Source organism: Perca flavescens, chromosome 11 (genome assembly GCF_004354835.1).
Source record: "Perca flavescens isolate YP-PL-M2 chromosome 11, PFLA_1.0, whole genome shotgun sequence".
Classification (NCBI taxonomy): domain Eukaryota; kingdom Metazoa; phylum Chordata; class Actinopteri; order Perciformes; family Percidae; genus Perca; species Perca flavescens.
In genome coordinates, this window is record NC_041341.1 from 30,785,226 (window position 1) to 30,807,792 (window position 22,567).

The window sequence follows — 22,567 nt, forward strand, 5'->3', positions numbered from 1 at the left end:
TTTCTTGTACAGTTGCGGAGACAGAGCGCAGATCCCGCTGGGACAGATGGGGCCTGACCAGAGGGAGGCGAGACAAGACAGTGTCACAGCCGGACATACCAACAGCAATCTCCAGAGAAAATAGTTCCTTACGTTCACGCCATTACTCCAGACTAGCTTCTGGTAAGTTACACAGGAGTGTGAATGAAGAGATTCTGATTGCATGGTGTCAGTGGTAAGGTAATGAGAGCTTAAAGCAATAATTTGACATTTGGGGAGATAAGCTTTATCGCTTTCTTCCCCAGAGTTAGATAAGAAGACCACTCTCGTATCTTTCCATCAAATATAAGGCAGTTAGTCAGTCAGCAACACAGTCAGTCAGTAAACAAATATGTACATGTGATGCCTTTGTATGGCCCATATGACAACCCCAAAACCATAGGGTTTTGGGGGAAGAACACAAAGATAAAGGTTCCCAGCTGATCCTATTTCAGAAGTTGTACAGTGGTTCCAGTGATGTTGGTCTTAACCATCATTGGATACAGCAAATCATAACTTTTAATTTTACTCATCAATATTTGGACATTATTTAAGTGGTCCAATGTCTTTTGCTCCCAGATTTCCCTCCAGTATTCCACATCAAGCTGAGAGATCACGTCCTGTTGGAGGGGGATCCAGTCACACTCAGCTGTCTGCCAGCAGGCAGCCCCCACCCACACATCACCTGGATGAAAGGTAAGGATCTCTGATGCAAACAAGGCAGTGTAATGATCTCACAGATGGATGGTCAGAATCACTTCACTTGCTAATTACAATAATGTACATAATTATTCTTGGGTATATGAGTGCAGCAGAGACGGAGAAACAAAATGTCTCCCCTGTGTTTTCTGACCATGATGGGAAATCTGTAGCAGTAAAAGTTAACCTCTCCTCGATTTCATGTTGTTTACGGAGAAGGAGAACCCGAAGGGAAATGCGACACTACCAAGCCCAGCCAAGCAGACCAATCACAGTTGTCACCGCGACGTGTAGTTACATTTCTGAGGAGGTGCACGTCAGGCTGCTGCATAGGGTACAGCGTAGGGTCCGTATCTACGCATACCTACGTACATACCTACGGCGTAGATAAATCAAGCTTTACATTTCATCTCCCTACATACTAACGTATGGTCCCATGATTAGAGAAGTTGCAGACTTTTATTTTTTATTTTAACAGAGTTAAAGGTATTGTGGAGGATTTTCCCGAATTTTAGAAAAGAACCGCCCTCTGTACTTTTTGAAAAAATGCTCATGCGCAACACTCTGCCTGCTCCCGAGAGCGAACGCCTATTAAACGTGTGCACGAGAGTGCACTGTTTACAAGTTGCTGTCGGCATGGCTCATACAAGCCTACTTTCCAAAAGAAGATTTGCACTTTTTCACAAATTGAGATGTTTACCGTGTGTGCGCGGTGCGTGACTTGTGCCAGGGCTAGCATTGCTAATCATAGCTTACGCCAACTTTTACTAGCAGTGATTTTAAATGGATTTCTCCAACTAGCATGCCAAACTTTACCTGTGGAGTAGAAACTTCACGACTGAGGCATCAGCGGAAAGCCCAACCTGTGCTTTTAGCGCTCGCCAGCGTGTGGAATATTCTCCCGAAAGCTTCAATGCTTCAATGAATGGCTGAAACTGTAGCTCAAGCTCACCACACATATACACCTGAAAGCTAGGGACGTGCACTTACGACGGCCTTACGTAAACATATCACCAGAATGATTGACAACCAGGAGGACCAATAGTCTTGATGATCCACCCGGAAAAAGAAAATCCTCCACTATACCTTTAACTTAACTTAGTTAACACTCATTTTAATTTATGATGTTACACTTAAATCTTCATCATTATAATTCCTAATAAGACAATTTTTGTGCATGTTTACTCAGATAAGAAGCCCCTGGAGATTGATGCCAGGATGAACATGATCGCCTGCCCTGATGGCCGGCAGCTACTGATGATCATGCAGACCACTAAAAAGGATGCAGGGGTCTATGAATGTGTTGCTACAAACCCCCTGGCCGCAGTGTCCAGCTCTTGCACAATATCTCTTGCTCGTAAGAACTGAGACATACATCACTTTTATTATAGTTCTATATATAAATAAATACAGTAATAAAGACTGTTATAGTCTACTGGATAGACAAAAGAGAGCTTGAAAAGACACTGGAGGCCAAGTGATATGTATATAATAAGGATACATTTGTTTTTACAGGTCTGCCCAATCGTCCTGGGACCCCTGAAATACCTCAGAAGTACAACAACACAGCCCTGGTACTGTGGAGGCCCTCAGACACAATAGCCCCCTGCACATACTCTCTGGAGAGGAAGGCAGATGGTCAGTGTTTACTGACTATTCTTTCATGTTTTATTCCCCTTTTTAGATTGAACCCCATGGATGGTTGATATTTTTTTTACCGTAGGTTTTAAAAGGGTTACAATAGATCCAGGAGTAATGGAGTTTCACACCATATGTTGTGTGTTACCCAAAATACTGAGGTTTTCCTGTCCATGCAACGCACCTACTTTCATCAAACAAGTTAACCCTTGTGTTGTCGTCGCGGCAAATTTGACCCGTTTTCAAAGATTTTTTATATCAGAAATATGGGTTTCTTACAACCAAATTGCCCCAAAATAACTTGGATGCATGCATGTATGTTGAATGGAACCCATACAACATTCCTTGCAAGTAAAATTAATACTTCCATTTCATAGCATTTGATAAAAAAAAAGTTTAAGAGGTTTAAAACAGTATCCTAACTAAACCAGTCTGTGATTCATTCAACATTCTATGATCTTAACTATTAGTCAAAATAATTAATATGTTTTTGCTTCTTTAAGCTAAAAAATTAGGTATGTCATTTAAATTAGGTTTATTTACCATAAGTAAAAAAAAAAAAAAAAAAAAAAAAATGAAAAATTTTAAATCGCCAAAAACTGTAGAAAAAAAAAAGGTCTTGGTCAACGGGAAGACAACACAAGGGTTAAAGTCATAATATGTAGGATTTTCCTAAACAATTATGTATAAACTACTTCAAAATGAATCCCTCTCAATCATCACTTATGACCCACTAGTAAGTGTGTGGTGGTGTCTGTATGCAGGGACCCTGCCCTCTGCCTGTATTTTCGCTTTCCTTCTTATTTTTGTGGGATTGTGGGATCTTTATGGGCATCTGCAAAGAGCATTTGGGCTCCATGTAGGTGTGTAACCCCGAGCCAATAATAGGTTGGGGCAGGTTGGCCAGCCCATTCTCATTCCCAACCGCTGCTTTGACTCCAGCGTGTGATACCGACGCACAAGTTTACCTGACACAGATACACAGAAACAGACGTGATGATGATGAATCTCGGCATTAACTCATAATCCGGCAATGTGGCACCTTCCTGCAGAGGTCTGGGTGTGTTTATTTGTGCTTTAGAACATAACCGCTATAAGAACAATCACAAAAGTGTTTTATTCCTCTGATTTACTTCATTCACTCCAAAAGGGTCGCCCAGCCTTACCTTTTGAGAAGTACCCTTAGGTGCCTGTCTGATGTATACCTTTAAGGTTGCTATGGCAACTTGTGTGCTATGGCATATAGCGGTGAAGGTGAAGTAGCGAACTTCATGTTTATGGCTGATGAAATCTAACCTGAAACATAAATACAGTGTAGCAGCCTCACAACATAAGAACCACTATTTAACAAAATGGAATGTTTTTAAATTAATCAATACGTCAACACACATGAGATATGAGACTCACTTATAAATAGCAAAACAAGGTGTCTGTGTGTATTTGATTGAAAATATTGCAAGTGTAATGTCTCTTGAAATAAAATGGGCACACTGATCTAATTTTTACTCCCCAGGTGAGACCAACTGGTTGATCGTGGCTACAGGGGTGGCAGACTGTTATTACAATGTGGTTGACTTGCCAGCAGGAGGCTCCTTCAGGTTCAGGGTGGCATGTGTCAATAAAGCTGGCCAGGGCCCCTATAGCAACCTCTCAGAAGTAGTAAGCCTTGATGCTTCAGGTATGTATTATCTCCAAAAAAAGGTTCTTGAGACCTTTAATTCACTTTCAATGCACTATTGTATGTCCCTACCTTAACATATGCAGTCATATGCAACAGATTGCAGTACAATATTATTCTGTGTGTTTAAGTGTAGTTTTAGTTTTACTCAACTCATTTTAGGTTTTTATGCGTATGTTGATAATACCATTTGTCTGGGACAGCGTACATAACATACCTTATTGGACAATGTGTCTTTGAGGTGTATCCTCCCTCTTATTGCCCCTCCCCTTGTCTTTCATTAGAACCAGCCAAATCCAGTGCTACTGTGGTGGTCAAGACTGTCCCTGCAGTGATGATGTCATCAATGAAAGTGCCTCTCATTAAACCAGCTCCCAGTAAATCCACTACAGTAACACCTGTCCCTCCCTCAACTTCAGCTCCTGCTCCTGCTTCCTCTGTGGCTAAATCTGCTTCTCCAGTGACCATCCAACCCACTGTGCAGGTTGAATCTAGCCGCCCTGCTGTTACTGCGCCCGTAAGTACAGCTCCCTCTGAACAAGCTCCTGTTCGGACCACCACAGCTGTCCAAGCCACGGCAGCCAAAGCCAAGACCACCGTTAGCATTAGCGTGAGCAAACCCCAAACCAAATTGGCACCTCCCCCTCTCGTCCCACCCAAACCTCGGAGTCCTGTAAATGCAGCCCCCAACAAATCTCCATCTCCTGTACCACCACCTGCACCTGCCATCGGGAAACCTATTTCATCCGTTCCCACGTATGTGCCAGCTGCGGCTGCGCGGGTCACTCCACCTTCGCAATCTAGTTCCACACCGACAACTAGCACCCGTTCAGTCACTCCTGTGACCGTGTCACCACCTGTGACCGTGTCACCACCTGTGTCACAACCCATGACTGTCTCGCCACCCGTGGCTGTCTCACGGCCAGTGGTGGTGGTGCAGAGCTTGACACCGCTGCTGCAGGGAGGGGACAGCCGGAGTACCCCGTCTGGACGGGTCACACCATCTGGACGGGCCACACCTTCGGGACGCAGGACGCCTTTGGGCAAGCCTGGAGAGGGATCTCTGCGCCAGGGAGTTCCACAGAAGCCTTACACCTTCATGGATGAAAAAGCAAGGTAATCACTACTGATGGAACCTGGCTTAAATATGAACAACCCATTTTAAGCAAAACTAACTCAAATGTGTGCTGACAACTTAAAGCCGTACCTTGAAAACTAGTTTAGTTTAGTTTTAACGATTTGAAAGCTCCTATAATCAATATTATTATATTTACAATAGATTAAAGAGACAGTTCACCCCAAAATATATATTTTTTTCTTTTACCTGTATTGCTATTTATCAATCTAGATTATTTTGGTGTGAGTTGGCCAGTGTTGGAGATATTGGCCATAGAGATGTCTGACTTTTCTCCAATCAAATTTAACTAGATGACATTCGGCTTGTGGTGCGCAAAAAAAAAAAAAAAAAAAAAACTCAACAGCAATGTCTTTCCAGAAATCATGACCGGGTTACTCAAAAATAATCCACTTCCACTAATCCCTACCTCTTGCTTTAACGTCTTATATCTGATGGATTTGTTGTCCTACTGTTTGATCTGTTGTTGTTTTTAGCAACAGCAGGCAACTGTTTACAGCGACAAGCAAATAACTTGGAAAAGGGACCACTGAGTTATTCTTTGTCACACAGGGGTCGGTTTGGTGTGATCCGTGAGTGCCGGGAAAACGCCACAGGCAACCTCTTTATGGCTAAGATTGTTCCGTATGAGGCAGACAGCAAGCAGACGGTGCTGCAGGAATACGACATCCTCAAGTCCCTTCATCATGACAGGATCATGGCCCTGCACGAAGCTTACGTCACACCGCGCTACTTGGTGCTGATCTCCGAGTACTGCAGCGGGAAGGAGCTGCTCTTCAGCCTCATAGACAGGTGAAGCCAGACAGCTGTACTTGTTAAACTGGTTGCTTTGTCTGACGTGAAATCGTTAACCTGGTTTCCCCATTTAAACTGAAAGAACAGAATGTATTTAGAAGTGCATTGATGAGCAACTGCCTCAAAATCGTCTCCCTCTCACAAGCAGATTTCTGGTGCGTTTCAGGTTCCGTTACTCCGAGGATGACGTGGTCACCTATATTGTGCAGATCCTCCAGGGTCTGGAGTACCTCCATACCCGGCGCATCCTCCACCTGGACATCAAGCCGGAGAACATCATCATCACCTACATGAACGTCATCAAGATCATTGACTTTGGCAGCGCTCAGACTTACAACCCTCTTTTCCTCAAGCAGTTCAGCCCTCCTATTGGAACACTTGAGTATATGTGTAAGAGCCCTGTTTGTACATTTTACATCACCACAGGGAATGTAAAATTAAAGCTTCGCTTGTCAGTATTTTTATGTTAACATAATGTGTGAAAACTTCTTTTTTTGATTCAGTCCCACTGCTCTCATCAGCATCATTTCTAGACGCAGTAGGTGGCTGTTTTTACAGAAAAAGACCTTATAAACCGACCACTATTTGGTTTAGAAAGATGGTAGAGACCCAATCAGAGCTTAGAGGAGTGTGGATATTGGACTTTGTGTCTGCTGGATGTGTAAATAAGCAACTCTTTGCTAACATTTGAGTAAAATCAACCTTATAAGGTAATATCAAAGTGTGTTTACAGGTTGTTGCGCTGCCCTCAAGTGGCCAAAGATCAATGATTGCTCTTATTGGATTGCTCAGGTCAATATTATTCCTGTAATGATCATTTAGTTAGTTTGATAGTAACTTACTTAAACTGTATTTACTCAGTAAGTCTAATTTAAATCATGATCTATTTTGCAAGAGGGACATGAGGACAAAGTACATACACACACAAGATTATGACTATTTGTTCACACAAAGCAATTATCACAGACCCTAATTTAAACAATCAGAAATATAAGTCGCTAGGAGAAATGAATGTCCCTGTGCATATTGAGAGAAATCATTTAATAGAAATGTGTTCTATGGCTTTACTAACTGACTGATGGTGGTTATGCTGATTAAGGTAAGGCACTTAGAGGATTACACAAGTAGAATTAACTTCAGAATTACATTAAATGTTTTGTCAGTGGGCATGCACTAGCTATAAAATCCCAGGAGTATTATGAACTAATAACTAAAACTATGCATTCACACATTTAAAAAGACCACAGACAACATCAATAAATACATACTGCATAGTATGAAGACTATTTGCAGATGTAATTAAAGTTCTGTGTAAAACAATGAAGGCTAAACACTTTTCCTTTCTTCAGCTCCAGAGATGTTGAAAGGGGATGTTGTGGGTCCTCCAGCTGACCTCTGGAGCGTGGGCGTACTGACTTTTATCATGTGAGTATTGCTTTCATAGCTTCCAGCCAGCAGGCCCTCTTCAAATAAACTTGTTATATTGTTCTTTATGTGAAAGGAGGCTTATGATTTCAAGATCTCAGGTCTTTTCTATATACTGTGATTTTCATGGTCTGGACATCTTGTTGCTCTTGTGATATTCATTTGATTCACAACTAGTCTATATCCACAACGTTCCACTTCCGGGATTGCTCTCGTTCTGCCGGGAATTCCGCCGGATGTCACTCCATTCGGACGTCTCGTTTCCTTCCGCTTTCTTTGTGTTGTAATTTTGAACTATGGTTAACTGCTCCTCAGATCTCTGCAGGGTAAATCCAGACAGCTAGCTAGACTATCTGTCCGATCTGAGTTTTCTGTTGCACGACTAAAACTACCTTTGAACGTACACATGTTCCACCAAAACAAGTTCCTTCCCGAGGCTATTTTGCAGAGGCGCCGTGGCTCGGCTCGGCACTTAGGGTCGCCCAAGATGATTGTGATTGTTTTAAAGAAATGCCGATAAACCAGAGCACGTTTTTCTCCCATCCCGGAATGCTGTGTGGACTAGCCAGACTTTCCGCCACAGCGCTGTGGAGGAAGGTCCAGCAATGCAAGACTAATTTCACAACTAACCTAAGGAACCATCTTAGATTTTATTGTGCATTGTTGACATGTTTTGAGGGTGTCAAAAAAACTCCCCCTCTGATTTTTCCAGGCTAAGCGGCAAGTCGCCTTTCATTGAAAATGATCCTCAGGAGACTGAAGCCAGGATCCAGGCGGCAAAGTTTGACCTCTCTAAACTCTACCAGAATGTGTCCCAAAGTGCCTCTCTGTTTCTTAAAAAGATCCTCTGTAGCTACCCTTGGTAAGTTGAATAGTAGTCCCTTTTGTAGTTGCCGTATTGCACAGAATTTCTACCATTGCCTTTTGCTGAGTTCTAATTTTACAGCACTTGACAGTACTTTATTACAATCCATTGTATGCTGCCATTTTCTGTTTTTAACATTTGGATCCTCACTGTCTGATCTTCAACAGGGCCCGTCCCTCCATTAAGGACTGCTTCAATAACTCCTGGCTTCAGGATGCCTACCTGATGCGCCTTCGCAGGCAGACTCTCACCTTTACAACTACCCGTCTCAAGGAATTCTTGGCCGACCAGCAGCGCAGGCGAGAGGACGTGGCCACCAAGCACAAAGTCCTCCTGCGGTCCTATCAGAGCTCGCCACAAACTCCCACCAGCCCCGCCACGCCAAATGTGCCAATGTCATCCCACACACCGCTCACCCAATGAAAACAGGCTTCCAAAAGCCAGTTGTCATGACTTTACAGGAGGGTGGGGGGAAACATCCTCAGAGCCAGACAAGACTTTGGCCCTGAGGTGGGGTGGTCCCTTCAGGTTTGAGTTGTTGAACTTGCTTGGAAGAAGGAAAAAAAACTCAAGAAACAATCAGTGGCTGTGATCCACAGAGACGTCACTTCTTTTTCTTGTCTGGTTCTGAAAGAGAATCTAGAGAATGCTTTCACACTTAAGGGAACTCTTTCAAAGTTACAAGAGCCTGACTGTATTTTTTTTATATGGTGGACCTTGTTCATGCAAGGCAGGATGTTGTCTTCAAGTTAGTACCTCAAGGTTTGTAACTTTGCATACATTTTGGATGAATTACTTCCTTTCTTACTGTCGACTCTACAATGATTAGAGGGAATGCATTGTAGTTACCTACCACAAAAGGCCTAAAATTGCTGCAATTAGAGTTTTGATGTTAAAAACATTGTTTCATTTAGGTTATTGACGAGATTCCAAAATGATGAATACTCAGCACAATCTCAAAACAAGGAGTATGTTTCCTGTCCAGAAGTTAATTCTATGATGTCTAATTCTGTGTCCATGATAAAGGACAGCCCAGAATTGGGCTAAGTATCGCTCTCCATAAACTTAATCCAACTTTAACTAAAGCAGTGTTATTCGTGCTACAGTACCAGAGTTTTTACAATGCTGTAGCATCTCACTGATTGTCAAGATTGTAGCAGTTCCAGTTTGTTGTTCTGAGTTTTTAAAGTGTAAATTGAGTTCAGAGAATACAAAGGAGGATTCTAGTACACGTCTAAAGGGCTTTTAGAAAAGGACTCTTATAATCAGTACACATTTCTTTCCTAATGTTACTGAATATAGTAATGATTCTCAAAATCAAGAGTTTTGCTTTGGAATTCGTTATTAGATCATCATTTTTGCTCCAAGTGACGCTATGCACAGCATAATTGGCTCCATGCAGAACTGTCACTAGTTCCTTCACCACAAGTAAGCTAACAACCAGAGCATTGGCTTCCAGTTCAGCTTAGCTCTTCCACTCAGCCCAGTGTAAAGGATCCAGTGGGATTAGCCACGCAGAGATATTTGCACTCATCTCTGAGTTTACTAAAATGACGTTTACAAGTTTGCAGAGTCAGTCGGCCAATGTGGTAAACTCAATCGCTTGAGAAACCCACTGGTGATACTGGGGTGCCTCCAAGTGCCCTTAACCAGTTAGCATTAGTCAGCATAAACAATAGGACATTGATGATAATATTAATTCTTATTTTAGCTGTAATTTTCCGTTTCTAAAAGCTACTGTGTTGAAAAAAAAGAGTGATTTATTAGGTTTTTATAAATGATAGCTTTTAAATGCCAAACCTTAAGAAGATTTAAAATGGTTAGAATGAAATTAGAAATTATTATTTATTTATTCCCTTAATTAAGTAGCATACACCCTTTTTGGTTTCCAGCCCATATAAGCTTGAAAGACACTGCATGCAGTAATATGCAATATTACAGCCTCTGCAGACTATACAAAACATGAAATCAGAAATGTAAAAAAATCTTAGACAATCCTTACAGCTCTATTTAATTAATTTGTAAGAGACACCTCTTATTCCATGCTCTATATATGAGAAATGTTGCGGTATGTACCTCTAAATAAAAACATAACACAACATTATTAAATCAGTGATAGACCCGAGGTCATCAGCTGTTTCGGGTCCCATCATCAGACACCCTTGCACAGGCGACCGTGCCGGGGGTGATGAGGTCCCAGCTTGTGTCCAGGTAGCTTAATTCACCCCATTAGTCATCCAAAGACAAAGGGAAGCCTTTTCAAAAAACAAGTCAAGAGAATGTAACTGAGAGGATGCATGCCTGGCTGATTTGCAAACCATTACCGAATGGGATCATTCATAAATTGTATGTAATTGTTTTATCACTCTGGAATTGCAATTGGACACGTACCGGCTTTTGTCCCTTGGATTGAAAGTAGAATAAGACTCAGTGGCATATTGGTGTTTAATGTCTGTTTCCAAATATATTATCCCTTTTTGTTCAAATATGGTTGATCCTAAATATTTGTTTTGGAAGTCCATCCTCAGGCGTCAGTACCAGCACCTTTGCTTAAACAATACATTGATCATTTATCAGTGATGCATTGATCATTTGATCTTTCCTCATTATTTCTTGGTAAAGAAATGGCTATGTTGTATTGTTTCTTTGATATTGCTTTGCTTTGTGAGGGCAAATTCAGTTTTAAGACCAGCATGTGAATCCCTTTGCTGTCACGCGTGTTAATATCAAGTACAGATTTCTGTGACAGATTGAAATCATTTTATTATACATAAAGTATCAAGAACTGCAATCAGACACTGATAAGTCTTTTACGACAGTATCACAAAAAGCTGCGTCATACATTCAGCAAAAAATCAAGAGTTTTAATCTGTGTAATGACAGACAGATTGTTAGTACTTCTATTAAAATTATTTTACTAACTATATATTCTAATGCTATTGCTAGATAAATACTGCCCTTTTCTGCAGCTCTTTGTCTTTTGGGCTCAGTCATTTTCCTATGTAGAGTAGAAGTTGAGCACAGAGGGACTTTTTAAAACGTTTTAAACCTGAATGAAAACATGCAAGATCAGCATGAGAATGCAATTCTAAACTGTCTGTCTCTGTGCAATATATTCTGTTCTATAATCATATAACATGAAACTAAAACTATTTATGTAAGCAGACAACCGTTTTGAAAAAAAAAGATGTTGAACGCTCCACATTTTGTATTAAAATCCTATGCCGTATTTTGTTGAATGTGTTGCAGTGCCACGTGATGGATATTAGACCCACGGACAAAAAAACAGTTTGTTAAATGAATGATTATTTTTGATTATATGACTGTGACTGCTTTGTGTGTTTTGCAATTTGTTTATTTATTGAGTGACTGTATTTGTTATAGCTGCCGCTGTTTATTTTGTGACATTTCTGAATCTGGCATGGAAAAGGCATGACAGTTGTTAAGGCTATGAACAATAAAGGAAATATGACAAATATATGCATTCTAGCTATCTGCTTGTACAGTGGAACTATGTGTGAAAGTGGAAGCAGTTTTATGAATTTACTATGAACCATTCTTAAACTTGCAATATTTTAAAATGGTTTAAATTGTACTCCTTGGTGCCAGTAGCTGAAGAGATGACTTGAAAGGTGTTTAAAATAAAAGATCAAAGTCAGGTCATGATTTTATGATCAAAGAATGTTCTCAGTTCAGGCTGAGGCCACTCCCTCCACATGACCCTGACTACCAACGGTTATGTGTGTATTCTCACCAGGGACGGCTCACATTTCCACCACAAACAAAACTATTAACCACTCCAAATTCTCACGAGTATTTCATATGAAGGCTTTATAAGGACAGACAAGTATGGCTGCAACATTTGTTGCGCATCCTCAATCAGTCTGGTCATGCTGAGTATTTTTTTGTATCCAAAGAAGGAAAAAGAACGTCTAGGTGATGAGTTGTTCTCCCTGAGGACCTCTAGATATAAAGCATGAAGTGTTTGGGGTTGCTGCCTCTGGAGTGGATTTGGAGAAGAGAGCTGCTGCGTGAGGATCTCCAAGGTAAGAGATGTGACATTAAGTTGTAAATGAAAGAAATGCTTGCTAAGGTCATGCATTTTAATTAATTTGTAAAAAAAAAAATAATAAAAAAAAAAAGTACATAGGCCTTTTTCACTGATTTTCTTCAAGGTAAGAGATGTGACATGAAGTTGTAAATGAGAGAAATGCTTGGTAAGGTCATGCGATTTAATGCATTTAAGAACAAAAATCCTCCTAACTCATCTTTTCCAGAGGTCCAGAGTATGTAGGCCCTTTTCACAGATTTGAACATGTCACAGTAGAAAAAGCACAAGTGCAATGAATAAAATCAATGATGGCTGAATTCCATTTAGCTGCTTCAGTTTCGGGGTCCTATTGTTCATGCTGGCTCACTGTCACAATGTCATGGCTTACTGGGACACTTGAATAGAACGGAGCCACCTGTGCTTGTCCTGCTTTGACAAGTCAAAAATGTCTCCTCTGATAAATTGGATTTTAAATAAGGTTTTTAACTCATTTCATGGTTCCTCCTAATGCTAACCTGCTCTGACCACTGCAGATGTCCAATGTGAAGCCTGCGCCCCCTCCTGGGTGCACTCTGAACATCAGCGATCCTAAGGTCCAGGAGGCTGCCGTCCGAATCCAAGCCTCGTATCGCGGCCACAGGTGCAACACTATCCGGTGTCTGTCGGCATCGTTGAAATTCCAGTGCCTTTTTGAGCAGAGTTTAATGCGTGAAAAAATTCTTATATTCCCGTGTTTCATCACATAGGTCGCGTAAAGAGCTGCGGGAGAAGGGCCCTCCCAAGATCCTGCAGGATCTCAAAGATGTGGTTCTTGTTGAGGGCAGCGCTGCAAAGCTGGAGTGCAGAGTGAGCGCCTTTCCAGATCCTTTCATCGTCTGGTCCAAGGATGGCAAAGAGCTGAAGGATGGTCCCAAGTACCGCTATGTTTTTGAAGACCCGGATTTTGTGGCGCTCGTGGTTAGAGATGGGGTTCTGGCTGATCTGGGAAAATACACCGTTTCCATTAAAAATCCATTTGGACAGACATACGGTTCTGCCTGTATTCTAGTGGAAGGTGGGTACAGATCATCTGTTGGCATTTGTTGTTTTTTATACTTTACAATGAGTCATGAATCTAAGTTCTGTTTATTCGGCATGATTGGAAGAATCAGAATTTAATCAAATAGCTTCAAGAAATAGTTCAACATTTCTCGAAACATGCTTTTGTTACCTTAGGCAAAGCCAGGCTACCTGTTTCCTCCTTTTCCCGGTCTTTATGCTAAGCAAAGCTAACCAGCTGCTGGGTGTGGACATATAATTATCATTTACAGGAAAGATATGAGAGTGGTGCCAATAATCTCATATAACTTTTGGCAAGCAAGCAAATAAGAGTATTTCCCAAAATGTCTACTATAAAATTGTTGCTCTAAACACCTAATTTTCTTGAACAATGGAATAAAAACGTTCCTAAACAATCATCCTAGATGAAGTGAAAAGTACTAACTGAAGAAAGAGTTGTACCTGTGGACAGAAATGACTTGATGCTAATGTTTGCTCCTGTCCTGGGACCTTTCTGAAGCCAAGCTTTCATTCCTCTAGTGATTAGTAGTGCCTCTTGTGTCACAATTTGCATTTCCTACGATGGCGAAGGAATGTTCCGTCCTACTCTGCCTCTGATTGGCCTATCCTGGTATTCTTACCCTAACTAATCTCACTCCTCATGCCTAAACCTAACCAATCCAAAAAAAACAAAGGCAAAGGAGTACTAGCTAATCCGAGACAGAGTAGGGCAGGACATTCCTTCGCCATCCTGTACGACTTTATCTTTGAGGCAATTGCAATTCTAGCACTTGTGATCGTCAATAAAGCACGTGGCTGACATAGTATTTGCATCATGCATCCCCAGTCCCTGCTAAGGTTTCTAAAGGCCCAGACAACAAGAAGGCCAAAAGAGGGACAACAGTGGTGCTCAAGGCTGAAATAAGTGGGGAGCCTCCTCCAGATGTTGCGTGGCTTAAAGATGGAGATGACATTGAAGAAGATGACAGGTAGGCTGTCTTAGACATTCAATTAGGAGGAATGCTGTACTAATGTATTTCTATAGTGTGTGTGTGTGTGTGTGTGTGTGTGTGTGTGTACAATGCTTTTTCAGGATGTGTGTACATAGAGAAAAGGCATTGTGTGTGAACTAATGCCATCAGGACACTAACACACACACACACACACACACACACACACACACACACACACACACACACACACACACATCCAATTACTGTAGATTGCAAATGAAGTGATTGTAATTCTAGGGACAGCCTATTTAACAAGTAGTGATAATAAAGGTGCTACAATTGTCTTTCAGGGTATTCTTTGACATTGGAGACACCAACACGATCTTGACCATCAAAAATGCAAAGTTGTCTGATGCCGGCAAGTATGAGGTGTTTGTGGAGAACAATCTGGGCACAGACCAGTCCTTCGCTCGCGTCGACATCCTCTGATGTAACCTCTCAACTACACTGGTGCTAGTGCAAAAGCCTCTGTTGTCTTACAGCGCAATCCAATGGACAATATACTGTATTGCTGCTGTGTTCCAAGCTGTACATTCAATCATGCCCATGATAAAAAAAAGTAAAGATTTTGAGTTGTCGTTTTTTTAAATGATCCAGTATTGAAGAGAGGATAAAGTGTTTGTATTGTGGGACAAAAGCAGAGATTTCAAAAGACAGCATGTTACGATAATAATAATATATACAAAACCTATTAATCATTTTGACATTTAACATTAAGATGAGAGGGTTACGTAAAAGGGTACATGTCAGTGACGTGTGCAAGATAGTATCCATAGTGTGGTTTTTATTACTGTAATCAATGTGTACAATTTCTCCTGTCCTGGTTCATAAGAACAGCTAAGTCTTAGGTTTGCAAAATCCTGCTCAAAGACGGGGACGTGTGAGTGAAGCTGAGCTGGGAGGAGTACATGACAACCACAGCTGTGAGGACAGAAGCTGAGACACAAGTCAATCAAGCAAAACAATGCCCCGAAACATATTTCTCTTTAAAGGTCCCATGACATGGTGCTCTTTGGATGCTTTTATATAGACCTTAGTGGTCCCCTAATACTGTATCTGAAGTCTCTTTTATATAGGCCTTAGTGGTCCCCTAATACTGTATCTGAAGTCTCTTTTATATAGACCTTAGTGGTCCCCTAATACTGTATCTGAAGTCTCTTTTATATAGACCTTAGTGGTCCCCTAATACTGTATCTGAAGTCTCTTTTATATAGACCTTAGTGGTCCCCTAATACTGTATCTGAAGTCTCTTTTATATAGACCTTAGTGGTCCCCTAATACTGTATCTGAAGTCTCTTTCCCAAAATTCAGCCTTGGTGCAGAATTACAGCTACTAGAGCCAGTCCCACAATGAGCTTTCCTTAGGATGTGCCATTTCTGTGTCGGTAACTATTGAGGAGGAGAGAGAGGGGGGGCAAGGTGGAGGGTGGGGGTGTGGCCTTGACCAACTGCCACTTTTCTCGTTTGAAAGCCATGATGTCTCTCTCTCATGGGTTGGCCAAATTCTCTGGGTGGGCAAAGCACAGAAATGGGAGGTAACCTTGCTCCTTATGACCTCATAACAAGCAGATTCCAGAACAGCCCATCTGAGCTTTCATTTTCTCAAAGGCAGAGCAGGATACCCAGGGCTCGGTTTACACCTATCGCCATTTCTAGCCACTGGGGGACCATAGGCAGGCTGGGGGAACTCATGTTAATGTTAAAAAACCTCATAAAGTGAAATTTGATGAGATCCGTCCAGAAATGCTCAAGGCTCTGGGTGTGGAGGGGCTGTCCTGGTTGACACGCCTCTTCAACATTGCGTGGAAGTCTGGGACGGTGCCAAAGGAGTGGCAGACTGGGGTGGTGGTTCCTCTTTTTAAAAAGGGGGACCAGAGGGTGTGTGCCAATTATAGGGGTATCACACTTCTCAGCCTCGCTGGTAAGTCTACTCCAAGGTGCTGGAAAGGAGGGTTCGGCCGATAGTCGAACCTCGGGTTGAGGAGGAACAATGCGGATTCCGTCCTGGTCGTGGAACAACGGACCAGCTCTTCACTCTCGCAAGGATCCTGGAGGGAGCCTGGGAGTATGCCCAACCGGTCTACATGTGTTTTGTGGATTTGGAGAAGGCGTATGACCGGGTCCCCCGGGAGATACTGTGGGAGGTGCTGCGGGAGTATGGGGTGAGGGGGTCTCTACTCAGGGCCATCCAATCTCTGTATGACCAAAGTGAGAGCTGTGTCCGGGTTCTCGGTAGTAAGTCGGACTCGTTTCAGGTGAGGGTTGGCCTCCGCCAGGGCTGCGCTTTGTCACCAATCCTGTTTGTAATATTTATGGACAGGATATCGAGGCGTGGGAGGGGTGGGGGAGGGGTTGCAGTTTGGTGGGCTGGGGATCTCATCGCTGCTCTTTGCAGATGATGTGGTCCTGATGGCATCATCGGCCTGCGACCTTCAGCACTCACTGGATCGGTTCGCAACCGAGTGTGAAGCGGTTGGGATGAGGATCAGCACCTCTAAATCGGAGGCCATGGTTCTCAGCAGGAAACCGATGGAATGCCTTCTCCAGGTAGGGAATGAGTCCTTACCCCAAGTGAAGGAGTTCAAGTACCTTGGGGTTTTGTTCGCGAGTGAGGGACAATGGAGCGGGAGATTGGTCGGAGAATCGGGCGCAGCGGGTGCGGTATTGCATTCAATCTATCGCACTGTTGGACGAAAAAGAGAGCTGAGCCAGAAGGCAAAGCTCTCGATCTACCGGTCAGTTTTCGTTCCTACCCTCACCTATGGTCATGAAGGCTGGGTCATGACCGAAAGAACGAGATCCAGGGTACAAGCGGCGAAATGGGTTTCCTCAGGAGGGTGGCTGGCGTCTCCCTTAGAGATAGGGTGAGAAGCTCAGTCATCCGTGAGGAGCTCGGAGTAGAGCCGCTGCTCCTTTGCGTCGAAAGGAGCCAGTTGAGGTGGTTCGGGCATCTGGTAAGGATGCCCCCTGGGCGCCTCCCTAGGGAGGTGTTCCAGGCACGTCCAGCTGGGAGGAGGCCTCGGGAAGACCCAGGACTAGGTGGAGGGATTATATCTCCAACCTGGCCTGGGAACCTCGGGATCCCCAGTCGGAGCTGGTTAATGTTGCTCGGGAAAGGGAAGTTTGGGGTCCCCTGCTGGAGCTGCTCCCCCCGCGACCCGACACCGGATAAGCGGACGAAGATGGATGGATGGATGGGATGGATAAAGTGAAATTTTCATGCCATGAGACCTTTAAGCCTTAATATCTCCTTAATGGAATACTAATCAAAACGTACCACTCATTAGAGTACAAAACTAAGCAAAAGACCACAACTTCTTAAAAAGTATTTTGTATTTTGAAAGACAAGGTGGACATGAATGGAATTAATTGTGTACAGTCAGAGATATATTTTGCTGCCGGCAGAATAGCTGTGATCAGAGGAATTACAGTTGTCAGGTATTATTACACTGGCTTTTCCACTCAGCTGTGTACGCTGATTATTCAAAATTGCAATGCAGTAAAACCAGGCAGAAAGTCAGTTTTAGTAGAGTATAGTTACAGAGGTTACACTGTGTGGATCAGGCGCACCAGGGAGACAGTCCACCTATACAAAACCCTTCTTTGTAACAGATTGCTTAAGGCGCTGACACACCAACACGATAATCGGCAGTCGGACAGTCTGGCGAGATCGGTGACTCAAGTCTGTTTGGTGTGTTCCGTGCCATCGTCCATCGGAGGAGCCGACAGCTTTCATTTTGGCCCACCTGGCATGCTTGGTCGGAGGGCGGGCAGTCGGACTCAATGACCAATCTGATTGGTGGAGTGCTAACCCGGAAATGGCGAGCGGGATGAGTAACAAACGCCTCTAAAAATCTTTTAAACTGACCTTTGTCGATCTGAAATGAAGACAGATTCAACAACTGCGTGGCAGTTAAAATGTTTTCAGAAACACGTTTCAGTGAAGTATTTTCGTAAATTTCGAGATCGTATTTCGAACAAGCTGCCCATTATCGGTCAGCTGGAGAAGCCAGACCCACGTGACGCGTTTGTCATTTCGCACAGAACTTACGCTCAAGACAGCGTAGCTTCGGTGTGTTCCAATGCACTTTTTGGACCTCGGGGAGCCGACTGATCAGTCCGACTGCCTTTTCTGCTGACGGTCAGCCGTCGGGTCGGTGGGCCAGGGCCATTATATGCAACCAGAGACAAATGCTCAGATCCTTGTAGAGATACAACACTATCCAACATAACTAACAGGTTAGAGTAAATCGTAAATGCTCCCAGAAGGCTGTATAGATAGCTGCCCATTGCTCCTAATACTTAGGAGGGGTTAAAAGCAGTAAATGAATTTCACTACATTATACGTGTATATGTGATGAATAGGAATAAAGTTTGTTTAGTTTTTTTTGGTGAGAAAAAAAAAATCATCTTGTGATCTGAATTTCACATTCAACTTAGATATTTTTTGTCTTTTTTTCTTTGAAAAATAAATTCCCCATTCCATATCAAAAGGTCTTTTGTTAATGTTAAATAGCCTACCTACTTTTCTGGTTCAATAAAGGCCAGATAAATAGTTTTAATTTAAATTATATGTTGTTTATTTTCTATTAATATATAATTTTTATTATAGATAATTATGCAATTTAAATAGATAGATAGATAGATAGATAGATAGATAGATCTATCTATCTATTTAAACGGTATAAATAAATAAAGCCAAAACGGCATAATTAATAAGCAGTTGCAGCTATAACATTTTTAAAAAAACTATCCTTGTTCAGAGAGAAAGTTACTTTGATCTGGCACTTTAAAGACTGTCCCTTACTTCCTTTTTTTTTTCTCGGTCGGTTTTAAGGCTGCCCCCATCAAACGTCAAAGTTGTGTTTGAGCAAGTCTATGGTTTGAACAAACTTTAAAAATACGCCACGTGCAAGAAACGGTTCACTTAAACGCCAGAAAATTGAATTTTTTTTATTTATTTTTTTACGATTAACAAGATATATTGGGAAATATATCTAAATTATGAAAAAATATCGGTTTTATACAGTTAGTACTTATATTCGGCAAATATACACTCAAAGTCAAACTAAAAATTAAACGCCAAAAAACGCATTGAAATGTATCCACAACATTCACCCCCAACTAAACGAGCAACACGTTAACGTTACACGTAGGCCTACAGTGCTATTTAGTGAAAAGCTTCACATCCTGCATTGTGGCTTTAAGAATGGGGCTTCCTTGAAACCGTCAAGTTCCATGTTAGCATGGTCAAATTGATGAACTTCTTCAACGTAACAACTTTTAGAAACAAACTACTTTAGACACTTTTAACGTTTTGCATTTTAGAGCGGTTTGGTCCGGAATGGTTTGTTTTGGACCCCTTTCTGCGGTTTAGAGCGTTTCTTTATTTTTACGCTCAGTATGCGCGTTTGCAGACAGGGAGTGGCAAAATATAAATAATTATTTTTCGAACTATTTTACACAGCAAAAAAAAACAAAAAACGTCCTTATCTTGTGAGTGACGGACCTAATGGACCATTCGCCGTCGATAATCACGCAAGTAACCAGAGACGAGGAGGAAAATGCGACTTGTCGTGAGGATGGTGAGTTTGAGAGAAAGTTTTCTGAACTTTTCGGCTGCGCATGACAATGTCAGCGAGGCACACAATAGCGGTGTTTTTGGACGTCACGGTGTCCTAATGCTAACTGTAGCTCCGTGAACGAGCTCTTGGCAATGCCTTCATCATTCTGAGAAACCTCCATTTCTTTTGGCTTGAATGTTGAAAACATTTCGTCTAGCTTTCGAGTAAGTTTGAACCCCGGGGACGCCTTGTGGGTAGGCCAAAGCCACGAGCAGCCGCTTAGGAGCATTAAATAGGTACAAAATGGACAGGAATCTTGATTTAAAACGAGCGGTGAAGTGAAAACAAGTCGCTAAGTTGGCAGAGTGTTTATGCGTGTTTATGCAGAGCGAGTAAAACGTAAGAAATAATGGGTCTATTCAAAGGGGGCGGGGTCACTTTGACAGTTCACTGTTATTGTTTCGGACTTTGATGTTGAGCAGCTTCAGTTGAGCTCATCAAGTTATCTATCGCAAGAAGTTTTTTTTTTTTTTTTTTTTTTTAACAATAGGAGCACATACTGCTACTAAAATGGACTTTATATGCTAGCCTCAACCACGTGTTCTCACTCTAGACTGGAAAGCACGGCCATAACTCAGTAGACTGCCTCAGTAGTGTATGGCTCTGTTATTAAAGGTGTTCTTATCACTAGTTCTGGGCTAAGAGGTGTTTCCTGAAATGTATTCCATAACTTTCAATTTACAGCTCACAAGCACAGAGGGACAATCCCACTAACCAAAACTTGTGAAAATGGATTTACGCTCTCATGGGGTCAACCAAAGCCTGGTGGAAATATTGATATACAACCTTGTCATGCTATTTTAAACAATGAATGTGTAATTTGAAATGTTCCCAGACAAGATTACTTAGTTTTAGTTGTATTAAGTATCAAGAAAACCATACATTCATCTACTAGAAATGTCATGATAAATACAGGGGCACTAAACAGGCACACTGTAATTACCTGTGTAACACACACACCTCCCAAATTAGGATAGAAAAGCAGATTTACAGGGAAATTACACACCTAGTGAAGGGAGGAGAGATCTATTTGTCCAGATTCAGCAGTTACAATCAAGATGCATAAGGCACTAAGCAAACAGGAAGAAAAAACAATACTACTGAGTGGTCAACAGAAGCAGAGAGTATTTGTCTGTTTTGTAGGTGCTGCTTTGAAACAAGAAATATTCTTTCTTGGGGGCTTTGATGGGCTGCTGTGTATTTTTTTTAAAATTATTATTATTGAGCAGTAAAGCATTATACATTGAAACCATGAAAGTTAAATTTTTTTTCCTCCTGTGTTTTTAACTATAATGACCCCCCCCCACCCCCAAAACATCTTTTCCCTGGGCAGCTTAAATACAACAGAATAACAATGCATCTGGTTACAAAGACAGAATATAACCATTATGTCACTATACCATTTCAAGGCATGTACCCATGTATACCAATCTAAACAAAAGTACTGGTGACAAAAGTATCATTATTGCAGTATAAATACATACTGAAAATAAATAAAAATGGTAATAATTTTTCCATTCTGTGAGACAAACTACACAAAGGTCAAAACACATACAGTGTTACAGAAAGGTATAAAGAGAGAGATGCATGGAAAATAGGTTAGCTGGGGAATTCTTTCAAATTTTTTAAATATGACAAAATAGGTTCCCATTTCAAATAAAATCTGTCCACAGATCCCTTAAGTGAAAATTTTATCTTTTCTAATTTTAAAAAGAACATCACATCCTCTAGCCAAGATTTTCTGCATTTTTAACAGTAGTACAAACAGACAAACACCAAAAACATGAAACAAAACAAAAACATAAACTGCCAGTTCATATCAAATAGTATGTCTCTGTATAATCCAGTCCAAAAACTGAAAAGAATGTCCACAGGTTTTGAAAGTTCAGAGTTCCGTGGCGCTGAGAGGAAGTGAGGCCAAAGAAGGCCCAAATCAAGGGCAGGGTCCCAGCAAGCAGATTGCATGAAAGCAAATGACGTCATGAGAATAGGACAACAATTCACATCATACAGTACAACACACTGTAATACCATTAAACCTCATCCTGAGACTGTTCTCTCTGGGAAAGGCCCCCAGATCTTAGGGAATTTGCGGCGGGTGTCTGACAAAGTGTAGCGCTGGGCTGCTGTGTTTCTGAGTACTAATGCTAAGTAAAGGCTTTGCCTAGTATTTGTCAGGGTTTTTCCTGACTCAGGATGGGCCTTTTTTTGGGGGGGGGGGAAGCATGATCAGTCCACATACTGTAAATGCAAAGAGTCTGTTACCTTTTTTGACAGAAATCTAAGCATGTGCCTGTTATTTTGGACAATTTGATAAACAAAATGCCTATTATGCTTGAGTAAATGCCTATTATGCCTGAGTAAATGAAAGCCCCCCCCCCCCAAATTAACAAAACTGCTTAAAAAAATATTAATATTTCAATACTATATTTAAAATCATCGGGAGAGTTCAACACAGCCTGACTCTGGACGTTAAAACACAAGCTTAGCGCTCCTATTCAAGTTTATGCTCGGCTTGTTCTACGGTTGTTTGGTAAATTGCTATTAAACACATTTGGAGAGGAATTGAATTTGATAATTCTGTATAA

The 22,567-nt window shown here is 41.7% G+C and overlaps 3 protein-coding genes across 5 annotated transcripts in view; all 3 read left to right on the forward strand.

The window, feature by feature from the left end:
- The window catches only part of spegb (striated muscle enriched protein kinase b), a 48,799-nt gene extending 37,068 nt beyond the window's left edge, over positions 1 to 11,731 (forward strand). For all 3 annotated transcript variants that reach the window (XM_028590520.1, XM_028590521.1, XM_028590522.1), the window contains 11 exons: positions 13 to 162; positions 598 to 714; positions 1,907 to 2,074; positions 2,233 to 2,355; positions 3,869 to 4,033; positions 4,318 to 5,149; positions 5,721 to 5,960; positions 6,130 to 6,353; positions 7,313 to 7,388; positions 8,101 to 8,250; positions 8,421 to 11,731. In XM_028590520.1, the coding sequence (XP_028446321.1) occupies positions 13 to 162; positions 598 to 714; positions 1,907 to 2,074; positions 2,233 to 2,355; positions 3,869 to 4,033; positions 4,318 to 5,149; positions 5,721 to 5,960; positions 6,130 to 6,353; positions 7,313 to 7,388; positions 8,101 to 8,250; positions 8,421 to 8,676 (2,501 nt within the window). In that variant the 3' untranslated portion in view covers positions 8,677 to 11,731. The remainder of the gene's footprint in view (positions 1 to 12; positions 163 to 597; positions 715 to 1,906; positions 2,075 to 2,232; positions 2,356 to 3,868; positions 4,034 to 4,317; positions 5,150 to 5,720; positions 5,961 to 6,129; positions 6,354 to 7,312; positions 7,389 to 8,100; positions 8,251 to 8,420) is intronic.
- A 1,011-nt stretch (positions 11,732 to 12,742) lies between these two features.
- Positions 12,743 to 14,890, forward strand: LOC114564550 (CAVP-target protein). The gene is made up of 4 exons (XM_028591955.1): positions 12,743 to 12,944; positions 13,051 to 13,358; positions 14,190 to 14,331; positions 14,646 to 14,890. The coding sequence occupies exons 1-4, from the start codon at positions 12,838 to 12,840 to the stop codon at positions 14,782 to 14,784; spliced, it is 696 nt and encodes a 231-aa protein (XP_028447756.1). The 5' UTR covers positions 12,743 to 12,837; the 3' UTR covers positions 14,785 to 14,890.
- A 4,524-nt stretch (positions 14,891 to 19,414) lies between these two features.
- Positions 19,415 to 22,567, forward strand: part of LOC114563951 (carboxy-terminal domain RNA polymerase II polypeptide A small phosphatase 1) — a 32,521-nt gene continuing 29,368 nt past the window's right edge. Inside the window, exon 1 of the mRNA XM_028590991.1 lies at positions 19,415 to 19,940. Within this exon, the coding sequence (XP_028446792.1) occupies positions 19,868 to 19,940 (73 nt within the window). The 5' untranslated portion in view covers positions 19,415 to 19,867. The remainder of the gene's footprint in view (positions 19,941 to 22,567) is intronic.